This window comes from Parasteatoda tepidariorum, chromosome 4, assembly GCF_043381705.1.
Source record: "Parasteatoda tepidariorum isolate YZ-2023 chromosome 4, CAS_Ptep_4.0, whole genome shotgun sequence".
Classification (NCBI taxonomy): Eukaryota; Metazoa; Arthropoda; class Arachnida; order Araneae; family Theridiidae; genus Parasteatoda; species Parasteatoda tepidariorum.
This window is the reverse complement of record NC_092207.1, coordinates 36,421,626-36,436,898: the sequence shown is the minus strand read 5'-3', so window position 1 is coordinate 36,436,898 and position 15,273 is coordinate 36,421,626. Positions and strand designations below refer to the sequence as shown.

Genomic DNA, 15,273 nt, shown 5'->3' with positions numbered 1-15,273 from the left:
AATTCGATCACTAATAGTGTGACACACGAGTGTGCATAAATATAAAATACATTGATAAATAATTTAGTTTACAACAATAAAAATGCCTTTTTTAAAAATTTCAACGCACTATTTCATTAATTAAAATTTCACGAAAATTATTTAATTAAAATTTCATGTTTCCTATAATTGAAATTTTGTTATATTTTACACTTACGTTTTTACAAATATGCATTTTGTTTATTTATTTGTATTTTGTTAAATTGATAATTTATCGGGTTGAACTAACAAATTAGATAGCTTGCTTGCAAAAGTAAAAGACATCATTTAGGAAACATTTACTTCATAATGCATAGTAAAATTACACTTTTGTAAAACTCAACACAGCTATAAAAGAAATTGTCTCAACACTTAGTGAATAAAATATAGTTATTTACATTTGCATTTTCATCTAAAAACTTTCGCATTAAATGAAATTTTCACTTATCTGAAAATCAGTAACTGATAAACAATAACAAAAAGCTAAAAAAAAATACTTATTCATTAATTTTTCTTCCTATAGATCATAAAAGAATTTACATTTAGTTACAATGTTATTGAAATTTTCGAAACATTACTTATTTATTTATTCTTATTTACTTATCAATTGTTAGGAAATGTTCAATAATTCGTTTGCCGTTTCAGTTTATCATTAAGATCGCAGAGTTGTTGGAGAAAGCCTTTATTTGGAATGATAGCTCGCTTTTTTCGAATTATCTTCACCGCATCTTCCACACACATTTTATGCTTTATCATCAGGAATGCGCAAATCAATGTGGCTGATCTGCTGATTCCAGCCTGGCAGTGAACCAACACTTTACCTAAAGCAAGAAGAAAAAAATGATAAACAGGAGATTTGCCGAATGGAAATAAATTGTTTCGATAATTATTATGTTAATTTAAAAATGGCAGATCGAAATGTGACATATACAGGGTGAATCCAAATGAATTACCCGATTTCATAGATACACAACGCAAAATGTAATAAATGTTGTCAGGTAACTGAGCGAGTGATTTCATCAATGATTTAATTAAAAATTTGATTTATTTCACTTGGAAAATAAAAAAGACAATTAAAAAATATAGTCTTTTATTAAGCATATCCAAAACAATTTACCATCTCTTAAAACAAAAACCAGTCTTGTTTTGTTCTAAAACAAATTAAGAATAAAAATATAATTCACACGCTGCGTTTTTCAGATTGGCGTTGCGTGTTTCATCATTTCATAAGTTTTCTTGCTTTTGTCAGCCTTGCTAAATTTTAATCTTTGAAGTCCTGACAAATGTATTCATTAATAGTGCATATCTATGCAGAAGTAATGCCAGTAAGTTTTCAATGTACTTGTCACAAATGCTTGATATTTGCTCCATTTGATATTTAAGGCAGAAATGTAATTTTTGTGATACTTTTTGCAGTATGTCTGTGACTACGCTGGTGATAACAGCTATGATAAATGGTTTCAAATTAGTCAAGGTTTTTGGACCTACAATCACATGCACTCAATTTCTTGCGAACCCCTACAGGAAAGAAAAATAACATGGGTTGAGGTCTGGGGATCATGGTGACCTGCAAGGCAGGAGTGCACGATACCAATTTATTGTAGAGGTAACGGTTTATTGAAAGCGTTGTTTTTCTGCCAGTTTTGTTTTCACTCAAACGCTGACGACCATTGGAACTCCAGCGCCATCCATTGACGACTATTCAAAACTTACTTATACCTGTATAACCTCTGCGTGTATGTGCATTTTTAATTAATATATTTATTGCATGTTGCGTAGTACACCTATGAAATTTGAGCTTTTATTTTGACTTACTCTGTATTATTTAAATACTAAAGGGTGTTTAAAGGGAGGTTGAAAACTTCAAAAAAAATAGTTTGTTTGAGGTTGAGACTGAAATGCACTTCTATGAGTATCTTTAAGGATAAAGCGAACACATTCCAGGCTAGTCTCATTAGATTAATAAGCTAGTTTTTGATGATTTTAATTCCTCGTTTGCTCGAAATGGTTTTGGAAAATGTTTGCTCCAAGCTTGCTGCGTTCTTTTCACTTACGCAGCAGTTTTATTCTGATAAATATTAATTTCCGGTCACTATTGTGATTTTTTTTTCGTTTATTACAAAAATATTTACAATATACTACAGAGGAATCCTTTCGTAAAAACCTATACAAATCCTATTTCTTAATTGTTCATGCATGACGCATTGTACCACTTTTCATGGTCGGTAAGCCCCTACTATTCCCCAAAAAATATATTACATGTCTGGGATGATAAAATAAATATATTATATGTCCGGGCTGTAATACAAATCCGTCGAACTGAATCTCCTATATGGCGAAAACACTTCTTCTTGATTAGGTTCCGGTTATATGAGTCTCACACCTTTCGAGCAGTTGTTGACAGTAAATTATTGCTCATATATATTTAAAAGATTCGATTAAGTTGTGGATGGCTCTGCCGAAGATCTGGTAATTTTTATTGAGTTTAATTGAATGTTCATCGGCAACTTTTGTGTTGCAGGGTTTTAACTTAATTGTCCATCAGGTTAATTCTGGTATCTTGCACGTTGGCGAAGTGACTGAAACAAAATTTCAAATGAAGTGTTTGAAGGATATGCCTGCCAACAAATATTTCGTATATTGGCAAAGTAACAAATAAAATTTAACTCAAAAATCAGCTCCCATAAATAATTGTTTTTAATAAACAGGAGCTCCTGCAAAAATCTTTCAATGCGTACTAAAAAAGGTCAAAAGCGTTCTATTTGCATTTATTGTTCACTCAAATATCATATCTACCAAATATATTACCTAAAAAATTTTCTCTGCACAGAAGTTTTAATTAACAATTTATTTCTGACCAGAAAATCTCATTCGTTAGCACAGTGTCATAATCATCATATCTAACCGTGTCAAAAAGCAACCTATCATGGGATTAAGGCTTTTAGTGCGGTTCTCTATCCTACTCTATCTTCCTTAGTCTATGCATTAAATTGCAGCTCTATATTTGCCCCGACCAGAGAAGGCACATGTTGCAATTTTGATCAAGGTTAGGTGAGATGATCGACTTCTGATCTGCTCTGCCCATCTGACTTCAACACCAAATCATAGTATAGTGCGGCTTTCAGGAGAACTCCTCTAGACATCCGTCTAGCGTCGTGGCGGTTACTATGGTAACGAGGAAAAGTAACTTCGAATAGGGGGGCAGGGGCGATAGTTTTGTCTTAATCTTAACATAGGTCTGTGTGAGCAAGCCAGTTGTCACCTTCTTTCCTCCATTTCATCCCCATTAGAGATGTGCTCTAGCTTGTTACCATAGCAGACTTTCAGTCTGGAGGAGTTCTCCTCAAAGTCGCACTATACGTAATTTTAATACAATCCGGATCTGTTGTTTATTTTCAGGATAAAACACTAATATCCATTTCTCCAACCAGAAGAGTTGGCACTTTAACAGAGCGCATGTTGACATTGTACCAGTAAAAACATACAATATTTACTCTTAAGACTCAAAATTTTTATATGAATCAGATGTTTGTCTGCTGTGATAAATTAAATATAAGGTCTGTCATTTATACATGAAATTATTGCTGAAAAATGTCACTGAAAAAAACAGAAATACCAACCTCCATGTTTAAGAGCGTCACTTATAAAATCAGCCGCGTCCTCGAAGTGATGGTGTATTCTGTATGTTGTATTGTCAACAGCTGGTACTCCAAGATACTGTATTCCCTGGGGTACATAGAAATCTTCAGAAGTGTTGATAGAGCCGCTACTCCGGCCATCCCCTTGGGCAGCATTCAAGATATGCGTTATTCTCAGTCGCTTCAACAAGGCTATGGACATGGCAGTCAAGCTAAAGAAAGCAAGTAATCAAACTTCAAGAAAAACTTCATTTGATTTTAAATACATAGCAATTTCAAAAAATTATAATTTAGTATGCTTGTTGAATCGTTGTTTGTCTTGAAAAAGAAAAAAAAAAGGACCTAACAATTTTAAAACGCAGACTGTGCAATCCGCATTACAGGTAAAAAGTTGATTTTCATATAATTTTTCGTTTTATAAAGTAGAATGCAAAATAAAATTCATTCTAATTTAAATACACCGGAATTGCAGAAAATAATTTAATATGCATGCAATAATAAGAAAACGAAATTTAAATTACAAATATAAAGAACTTCATTTCACATGTAAGTAATCTGAAATATCTTGAATTTTGGACATTCATACCAAAAACAGCTTTACTCTCAGCCCGATCTTACTCTCAGATATTGTCGTAGGTATGGACCAACATAAATTTTAGAGCAAATGTTTTTTTTAGTGAACATAATGATACCAAATCATCGTTCTACAGTGATACATACCTAAAGCATCTAATTTTGTAACAATCTTCAAGAATTTATCCTATTATAGACAACTTGATATCCAATTCCCCATTAAGTGCTGTTTAATAATTATTTAAAATTAAATGTTTTAAGCTATTCATGTTTATTTTATTCATAATCCAATTATTTGAATCCTTAAAATGCTTATTAACAATAAAACTAATATAACTGAGATGTGCGTTATTGTTTTACTTATGCAAATTTTTAAATCTCTCTTACTCATATTTTGCTCGTAATCCAATTATTTGAATCCTTAAAATGTATATTAACAGTAAAACTAATAAAACTGAGATGTGTGTTATTGTTTTACTCATACAAAATTTTAAATCTCCTGTACTCAATCTTACATGGAAAAAAATGCTTCTTGGGCAAAATCACATAATCAGCATTTGATTGACATTTTCCACATTTTAATGCTTTTTGAAATTTTAAAATAACATTAAATAATAGCGTGATTTTCATGTTTTCCTTTAAAAAATATCACGCTAACCAAACCGGTTAGCTACTTCTTTTTTTACTTTGGTCTCTAAAAACGTTACCTTAACAGACTCGATATATGAAATTTTCCTCTGACCGGCGCAAAAGTGCTGTTCTCACAGATAATGCATGTAAACTTTTGTGACTCTTTTGTATGAGCATATCATTATGAATATGAGAAATTAATTTCGTTTATTCGTCTATAACAATTGATGAGTTGAACATTGATGAATAAGCAATGATGAGTGGGTTAAGAGAAAATCTATTCACAGATACGTGACATATCTTATAAGTTCGTTGCTTAACAAGTTGGAGGGAAAAAAATTGGTATTAATGAGTAAAATCAAATAATTTTATTATCAATTAAACATCTTCCTCATTTAGCTATGGAGAGAAAGCGGATAAAATTTCTCTTGAAGAGTGAATTATTTAACCAAAATTTTTCCACTCATCGAAGATTATGGTCTTATGGTCACTTGGCTCCGACAGCGCATCTATACCCTGTCCTCAAAAAACTAATGCCCAATACAGCCTTATTCATTATCTAAGGTTTTATCGATATTAAACAATTGTTAAATAAAAATTTTGATTAATTTAGTACTCACGCATCTCCTAAATAAATGTCAGGGAAAACTTCGTTGTAAGCTTCGGTGGGCAACTGGAAATGTCCTTCTGGCTTTCGAATGATTTTTAGCAAATCGTCTGGTGTGCAAAGGGGTCTTCTGTATGTGTTTACGAATTTCGGCAAGTAAGAGTCTTCATCGTCAACAGAAAAAGTCCTTTTAGCCTCCGCAGCTTCCACTAGGCAAGGACACATATAGAATGGTCTGGGTTTTTGATCATCCCGTAAAACTCCAATCTTTTGTGGAACAGGTCTCCTTCGTTCCTTTTAAGAAGAAAAAAGAATTGACAATACTCAAGATATTTGTTTTAAGACTAACACATATTTTGATGCAAACTACACCGGTCGTCCAATAGCAGAATCTATGCGCAATTTAGATTTTATGCATTATTTGAATGTCATCACACTTTTTAATTGTATTCAAGAATAATAGTAAACTGTGCGCATGCGTTGCTATGGCGACCGAATATTAAAATGAGCAATAATCATACATATTCAATTAAACAGGTCCAAACTCTTAAATACCTGGGTATTTTACTTGACCAAGGCTTGACCTGGATACCTCATCTTAACCAGGTCAAGGAGAGAGTAGGAAACTTTAACAATCTTATTAAAAGGGTGGCCAGGGCGACCTGGTGACTTAAGCCAAAAATACTTAAAACCATCTACCTGCGGGCCACAGAACGCATTATTTTATATGCCGCCAGTGTCTGGTATCGTAATACTAATAGGATCAATAAAAAATTAAATTCCATCCAAAGGTCCTCGCTAATACTCATAACTAAAGCTTATGCAACTACCAGCACAGAGGCCCTCCAGATACTGGAGGGGGTGGAGCCTATTCACCTTAAAATAATTAATTATATTTGTGTCAAACGACTTAGGTGGCAGTGGCGACTGGAAGACTTTGACTAGGATATTAGGGCTGTTTTACAGGCTGCACGTCCTGACTGTCCTCCATCTAGGCTTCACCCATCCACTTTTCGTTCTGTTCCCTACGGTAAGTCTCTACCAACCAATACGGGACTTGAAATTTTTACTGATGGTTCGAGGATGGAGGTCGCCAACCCCAATACTAACGATAAGGAATATAGAACAGGCTCTGGCATGATTGTGAAACTGGATGGTGAGACTATTGAGGTGGCCTCCATCAGACTCACCAATAACTCTAGCGTTTATGTTGCAGAGCTCGTGGCAATTAAAAAGGCAATTTCATGGCTTTCTGACATGAATTATCCCAGGGCAACCATCTACTCCGATTCGCTGTCCTCGTTGCAAGCACTAAACAATCCAAAGCCTATTTCAAAACTTGTGGAAGAGATAAAACTTCTTTGGCATGACAACATTGATTGCAATTGGGTCAAAGCCCATGTGGGCATTCAAGGCAACGAGGAGGCGGATCGGGCAGCAAAAGAAGCCACGAGTGACTGCAACATCTCAATTGAAGTCCCCAGTTCCAATGCCCAAATTAAAACCGTGGTCAAATCACACAATATGAGTCGCTGGAAGCGGGAGTGGCAGAGTTCCGGGAAGGGCAGGCAAACTTTTAAATTCTTCAAGGAACCAAAACTAAACAGACTGCAGGCAAATTTTTATTTTAACCAATTTTTAACGGGTCATGGAGTGTTCGGAGAACATCAAAATAGACTTTTTAATAAAAACATTCAATGCAATTACTGTGGGGAACAACAGACAATCGATCATTTAATTTTTAGTTGTTCCCAATTCCGGACACTTCGTGACAATAACTTTACCAATTTTAATCAACACCAATGTTTTGCCAATTTGGCCTGCAGAAAAATTATCATCTCCATTATTAAACAGACACTGGAAGATGTACTCGGAGACAGGCAATAAGACCCGGGCAGTCCATCGGCTTTTAACTTAATGTTTACTTTATTCCATTTTTAATGTTTTTTCTTTAATGATTTTATGTTACACATTATTTGTCATTCGTCTTTTCTACTGGGGCTTGATTTTACGCTTTCATGGGGGGTTTTTATCACTGTCAACTGTTTACAATTTCTTTATATCGGTTTTACCTGCATTTTTCCATTACGATGGTGTTTAACTTCTCAGTAATTTTAACTTTTTTGTGTTCGACTTTATTACATTGTGATTTTATTGTGTTTGATTTTATTACTATGGTCTTTTGACTGTCTGTTTGCCCCTTTGGGTACTTCTGTAACTTATATTTCTATTTATTGTACATTTTCTGCTTGACGTAAACCCTACACAAATAGGGTGGGTCGTGTCACTATTCAAATTCAAATATGGCGACCGCTGCTGTTCGATAATGTTTTCACAACTCTTTTTTTTTTCACTTTCAATTTTTTTATGCATTAAGATGGTTAATTTATTTTTGAGATATGGGACCAGAGAGATCCCATAAATGCTTCTTGAGTTGTGAATAAACGAGAATTTCATCACTTGAACGATATTTTTGTTTTTATTAAAAAATTAGACAACCACCATTTTGCCAATGAGTAACCTGTGATCTCCTTTCAGCGATCACATTTTCTTCATTTAAAATTATTTATTTTTCTTTGCTATTTTAAAGTATACAAATCTCTCTAATACATAATATTGCCTATTTTCTTTTATTTTTTCATTTTTTAAGTAAAAATAAAGTTTGTAGAAAAACACAAAACAGAGCTTTATGTATTACTTGTATGTAACAGAGCCTAATATGACTGAGAATTAAACCTGTAACAGAAGTTATCTTCACCATTAATAACAGGACAAAAATTATTTATATATAAATGTAGCTAATGAATACCACACACTTCTTAAAAAAACTCTCACTTATGAATAAGCAGCAAATCCGTCATCTATATTTCCTCTTTTTTGATAATCATTTTGTCACGTGAATTCTCAAATGTATGACAAAAATGTTGAACCTCATCGTAGTGTATTGTGATAGATTGTTAATTAGATTGACGGAACTAGAATGAGGACTAGATGATCGAAACTAGAATGACAATATATTTCTTTACTTGTGACTAAATTCGTTTCCTCAAAGAAGTGAAGATAAGTAATTCGTCCTTTTAACGAAATTTTTGCTCGAAACCTATACCAGGATACTGTTTCATCAAAAACGAAGAAAGTTACAGATTTTTTGCAGTATAATTTACAGATGTTCCGCAATGATAACTTTAATATGCATTTTTTGGCTCGTTTTCAAAAACAAAGTTTAAAAAAAATATGCATGTTAATATATAGGAAAGAAATAAAATAAAAAATGCCATCAAAATTTAATAAATCACTACTGAAGACAGCGCGACTGAAAACAAAAATGGTGTTTGATTGCTGGAGGATACATATATAACGTTTTTGTCTCACTCTCGAATAAATATTAATTTGAGACTTCCAATGCAAATACTTAATATAAATAGTTGACGATCCTAAAGATATATATTAAAAGTGATCAATATGAAACTCCCTGAATATCATATAATATTTAATGCAATATTGCATAACATTTTATTCATAAACCCATGAGCAATAAATACTAATTTAAAAAAAGATTAATTAAACAAGTGGAAGAAAAAATAAATATTTAAAAAAAAATTAAAATCACTAGAAAAAAATTATGTTAAGAAAAAGCTCAATATCAAATTTCAACTATTGTGTTGTTGTTGTTGACGTGTGCCTGTTTAGGCAGAGAGGGTGCGATTGTTCTTGTTTTCCAGTGGTGCCATCTATGGCCAAGAATTCGACTTCTGCCACACCATACGTCGCACCCGTTTATAGGGCGGACCCATTCATACATCCATTCATTCATCCACAGATCGTAATTTTAACCTGAATCAGAGAACGATCGATCTCCAATTCAGTACCCCCAGAGGTATTGATTTGTTATGGGAACATGGAGGACTTTTGCAACTCGACAGATTTAACGTGCATCAGTCACTTTACTACACGGGGAGTCTTCGACCGGCGGGTCTCGAACACACGAACTCACGAACATGGGCTCAGTGTCCTACCAACCAGGCTACCCCGGCCTTAATTTCAACTAATTAAAACCACTATAAAATTACAGCTCGTTGGTAGTGGAAAAGCCAGGAAATAAATACACATGGTCCTATGCAATGTCCACAATTAATATTTATTTTTAGAATCTCAACCAAAAAAATCACCGGGAGTCACAAATTAACATTTGAAGCGACGGACAGAATAGAAACGCTATCAAATTCTGACAAGTTACTGTAGAGTAAGGCAGATGTAATAAACATTAAAACTGGTTTAATTGGATGTTAAAATTTGAAGGTGTTTCTAATAATCGTCTTTCTACATTATTCTGTTTCCTCTTACAATCAAACCTGTCTTACTGTTTTTTACCTACGCCTTCCTGTTCTGAGATTTGTCAAATTTCAAAAGCGTTTCCGTTTTTTTCCTCAGTTAAATAGTATTTTGAGACCTCCCATGTACATACTTTTTGAGTTTCATTTTTGATTAGGATTCTAAAAATCACGTATCCTTCACGCATTGATGAATTTGGCTTTTCTGTTGCCTTCCACCAATAAAGTCATTTTTCTTCTATCAAAGACAATCGTCTTATAGTTTCATGCGTCCTCATTGGGTAAAAATAATTCATTTTATGATCATTAATAAGCAAAGAAGATTCTGCTATCTTTGGTTGTCATCAAGTTTGCCATAAAAGTTGTAACGGTATTTACCCTCATTTAGTGAAATTTATTAGTAATATTTATTTATCATCCCTTTTTAAATTCCGTGTAGTAAAGTGCACTTTAGATTTGTCAGGTCACAAAGTCTTCCATATGAGGCCATAATAAATTAGACCTCTGGGGGTACTGAATTGGAGATTGATAGTTCTCTTGTTCAGATCAAAATTACAATCTGTGGATGAATGAATGGATGTATGAATGGGTTCGCCCTATAAACGGGTATGACGTATGGGTGTTGGAAAAGTCGAATTCTTGGCCATAGATGGCGCCACTGGAAAACAGAAACAATCGCACCCCCTTGCCTTAATGGCCTACGACAACAACAAGAGCAAAAAATCCCTTTTTAATTTTTTCTCAATTATTATTACGTTTTCGATTTTCATAATTGAAAATATTATTTTATTTCGATTTTCATTACTTAAAATATTATTTTATTTCGATTTTCATTATTTAATTGTTGTTGTTGTTGTTGTTCATTTACGTCGCACTAGAGCTGCACAATGGGCTATTGGCGATGGTCTGGGAAACATACCTGAGGATGATCCGAAGACATGCCATCGCAATTTTGATCCTCTGCAGAGGGGATGGCACCCCCGCTTCGGTATCCCGACGACATGCACGCAAAATCGAGCACTTTACGGTAGAACAGTTTAACGAGGACCCATACCGCACACCCTCGGTCCCTACGCAGGCTGATCCAAGTGGTCACCCACCCGCACACTGACCGCAGCCAGCGATGCTTGACTTCGGTGATCTGCTGAGAACCGTGTCTTAACGATCAGTCCACTGCGGGACTCATTATTTAAAATTAAAGGCTTAAAGCTAAAAGTGTTTTCTCTTTATTGTATTTTTAAAAAATCGTGGGAAATTATGCAACATTTTATGCTAAACACATTAAATTAGCATATTGCATTTATTAAACAATAAATTTTTTATAACAAATTTTATCTAGATCAATATTTAGGCAATGTATGCAATTAAAATAATTAATACAAACCAATCATTGAAACTTCTAAATAATTAACTTTTCGCTCTGTTGCTAAATACTATTTTTGATGGAAAAATAATTAAAGCGCTTTTATAGTAACCAAAAATTAAATAGCAATTAAAAAACAAATTTGTAAATGATGAAGCTGCAAGGGAAACTGAGCAAAATAATTAGGTTAAAATTTTCGTAATAAGTAAGACTTGAATCGGTGGAATCAAACAGAGGATTATTCAATAAGACATTTTGGAATCTTTCAATCGATTACTTTTTAATTTAAATTTTACAATCTGTTTATCGTCGCGAAACGCTAGGAGCGTAGATCCCTTATTATTTTTTTAAGGAACACATGTCCTTTACATATGAATGATTTTTCATTATTTCATTAACCTGATGAAAAACAAACCAGTTTTGTCTCTTCTTTCGGCATACGGCGAAAATTGAAGTCAGTTTAAAAAGAAAATAAGAACAGAGCGTAATTGATAATAAGGCAATGGAAAATTATTGATATGTTTTACCCTTGTTTTAACAATATATTGTTCATTTCAGATGAAGAATAAATTTACACCAATAAAATGTTTTTATATTACCTATGAATTATAAAGTACCTATAAATTATATAGGTAATTACATATATCTTATTTTTGTTCCTATTAAAAGGATTCTGCAACTTTTTTCCACAATTCTGTTAACATCAAAGTTGTCCTGGTCAAATATTAAGTGATATTTTCTTAACTATTTGACATATTTTTTTCTGATATTCCAATTGCAAATAAAAATTAGTTTTGGTATTTTTAAATTGTAAAAAACAGTCTAAAAACTACTAAAAATATCTGTTAGATTATCAAAGAGATTTTGTACTAAAATATAAAATCCAAAAAAGTAGTTTGATTTTTTTTTCTCATTTTAAAAATTTATTAAAAATTATTTTGTAAATTAAATAAATTTCAATGATAAATAACCGTTTCTTTTTTATTTAAATAACTGCAAATGAGAGTAAATTAAAAACAATATTACCTGGAAATGAACCATTTTAGAAACTGTCTCATGTTTTTACATCATCTAATATATATAATTCTCTTACGTGGCTCCCAAGTTTTGGCTGTATTTCTTTTCCGCCGGTGGCAACGTTTGCTTTGCTTTGTTTACGTTACTATTTCTCTTACACGGCGAATCAACCAATGATTGTCGCTAAAAATGTCACATACCAAATCTAGCTGAGGTGGCTCAACATATAGTGCTTTTAAAAACGGAAACTGAAATAACCAGAGAGCATCAGCTGCGTCAATCTCATACTATTAAGCTAGGCAGAAGTGAGTAGTCTTTGTCGATAGATCTCTATTTTAGTATTTTGTCGAAAACGCTTTTTTTTCACGAATTTATGTATTACGAATTTATTTGACGATTTTTGATTTATATCACGAATTATACTATAGCACATTTCTAATAGGTTTAACGAATTACATGTCATTTATTTGAATTCAAATTTATTTTAATGACTTAGTATTTACTAAAAAGATGTAACTTTAAAAAAAAAAAAAGTTTTTATATGGATTTGAATGATTGCTTGAATTCTTAGAATTTTGTGCATTTGCAATGTACCTAAGTTAGTAGTGAGAGAAGCGAGCGAGAGCGAAGCTGCGCAATCTTATATGGTTTGCGAAGCAAACCATATAAGATTGCGCAGCAATTTTCGGGGGTTGGCGAGCGTTAGCGAGCAGGGGGCGCAGCCCACTAGTTACCATTAATTATTAAAATTCTAAATATATTTTTCACTTATTTTGACCCAAATGAATAAAAAATAATCCATAAATTATGAAAAATATATTTCATAAAAATTCTGCATCAAAAGGTTAAATTAAGTAAATATCTATTTTTATTTACATAATTTGGTTCTTTACAGTTTTCATAAGAATATTGTCTACTAAATTATATTTTCAGCAGTCATATATTTTCATGTAAACCGTTAAATGCAGTTAATGCTTTAGACTACCTTTTTATCTGTAAAGTTTTACGTGCAAAATGTAAACAGATACTCTTTAAAATGTCATAATACATATCAATATGCACTTGTAAATTTCGGAATTAATTACTAAAACAAATTTAAGGTACTGGAGATGGAAATCGAGTGCTTACTGAATGTCATTTAACACTTTATATCACTTGATTCTTGACTTATTCAACCAGGTAATTAGTTTAAGAATTTCTGGTAATATTGATGTTGATAAAGAAGAATTAAATTTTAGTTCAAGGCGAAAACCCGCTGATAGAAATGTGCTAAAATTTAAAAAAAAAGAATAAATAAATAAAAAACTTACTATGCTTGAGTCATCAAATATTCCATAAGTAAGATAATCTCGAGTTGGGCCCAAATAATGGTTATACCTATTTCGGTAACTACTCATAACGCTCAGTTGTTAGTTACCAGGAAAACTACAATAGTTTCAGTTCTACTGATAATTAAAAAACATGTGTTCTGATAAAGTATTAGACGCGAGAGAAAACAGCTGAGTCAAGGTTGGTTTCTGCTTGAAATAAACTATTTTTGTCATTTTCCCCAGTTGTGAGAATCACGTCAATTGCTTGGCTGGCATAACGCCCCCATTCTAAGAATACATTTATGAGTTAGAAAGTGGGTTTTCGGAAAGAAGAAAAAAGAACTGTTAAATCTAGAACTGTGTTTATGTGTCTTTCTTAATACAGCGCTTATGATTTGCGCGCCCTAGAATTTGCTTGACATCTAAAAAAAAATTCTTTCCTTCTTTTTAAGTATAAATAAACTATTTATATTGCGGAATGCAAGCAAGTTCAAGATCTTTTACACCCATAAAGAAGACCAATGTTTCCCAAATCTTTAATATGTTAAGTGATTTTTCAATAAAGATTCCAGTTTCTGTTGGGGTATTTCGTAAATTGAACAATATGGGTCAGCCACGCAAAGTTCTTATCCTCATGTTGAGATGTTACATACATATCTATATGATTAGTTTCTGTGATATGAATTAAAAAGTAACGGAGTTCAGTCAAAAAGGAAAATTTTTAGTTTAGACCAATGATCGCTAAACCATCGATCAGTAGCTAACGGGGAAATATTCGGTAGATGACTTTAACGTTTCGATTAACTAACCTTGATTCCTCTACTGTAATATATATTTCAATTTACAGAAATGGTAGAAGGATTTAGGTTAGTCACTTTTATCCTGCGATTAAAACTAATTTTACAAGATACAATAAACTACGCAATGAGTACTCATTCCTAATATTGAGATTTATATATTTAATGAATAATTCATACCGCACAAACGCGTAACTGTAGCAAGAGGGGAGATATAGATGCTGAAACTCCTATCTGCAATAAAGAGGATCACACATGCGTAATCCAAATTAAACCATATAACATCAAATGTTATATATAAATAGTATACGACTGTTTAATTATAGTAAGACATTAAAACACTGCTGTGTAATTTTTTTTTTTACATTTCAAACGAAAACTTTTATGGTGATCGCTTTCTTACCTGCATATTTGTAAGAGCTGGAGATCTGAGGAAACTACGGCGTACAATTCTACGGCCCTCTACACCACTACTAAGGTGGTGGTGCTGCAGGAACTAAGCCCCTCGTCAACTTGGACAATTGTGTGCCTAGCACTGTGTAGTGTACGAATGTGTTTGTCTTCCAGCATAGAGGGGCGTGGTATCCCATGGTTGCAGAATCGGAATCCAGTTCGGAGGGGCAGGAGTTCAATCCTCGATTTCACTACAACCCACTAAGAACATGCAAAATACTTGCTAGTATAATCTGTAAACTCAGAAGTCCTGTGGTGGGTTATTGAGCCGTAACATGGATACAGGAATCTTGAGAAAAGTTCTTTCCCCTTCGGATCTATGTCTAAATTAAGGAAGTGGCCCGATAAAATTGTGGTGGCATGTCTTTTTATTACCCGCAGGAATGTTTTCATGATTGTCGCCAATAGCCCTATGCGCAACTCATGCGCGACGAAATTAAAATACCTACCTACCTTTTAGTGTAGAAAAATACATCTAGAACAATGGTTCATTTGCCTGTTCTATATATATATATATATATATATATAATCATTTT

General features: G+C 33.0%; 1 protein-coding gene across 1 annotated transcript; it reads right to left on the bottom strand.

The window, feature by feature from the left end:
* Nucleotides 1-213: 213 nt before the first annotated feature.
* On the bottom strand, nucleotides 214-13,735 carry LOC107456273 (dual specificity protein phosphatase 3-like). The gene is made up of 4 exons (XM_043045947.2): nucleotides 13,488-13,735; nucleotides 5,480-5,760; nucleotides 3,639-3,868; nucleotides 214-839 (listed from the first exon to the last, which is right to left on the bottom strand). Exons 1-4 carry the CDS (start codon nucleotides 13,572-13,574, stop codon nucleotides 640-642), a joined length of 798 nt encoding a protein of 265 aa, XP_042901881.1. The 5' UTR covers nucleotides 13,575-13,735; the 3' UTR covers nucleotides 214-639.
* Nucleotides 13,736-15,273: the final 1,538 nt, after the last annotated feature.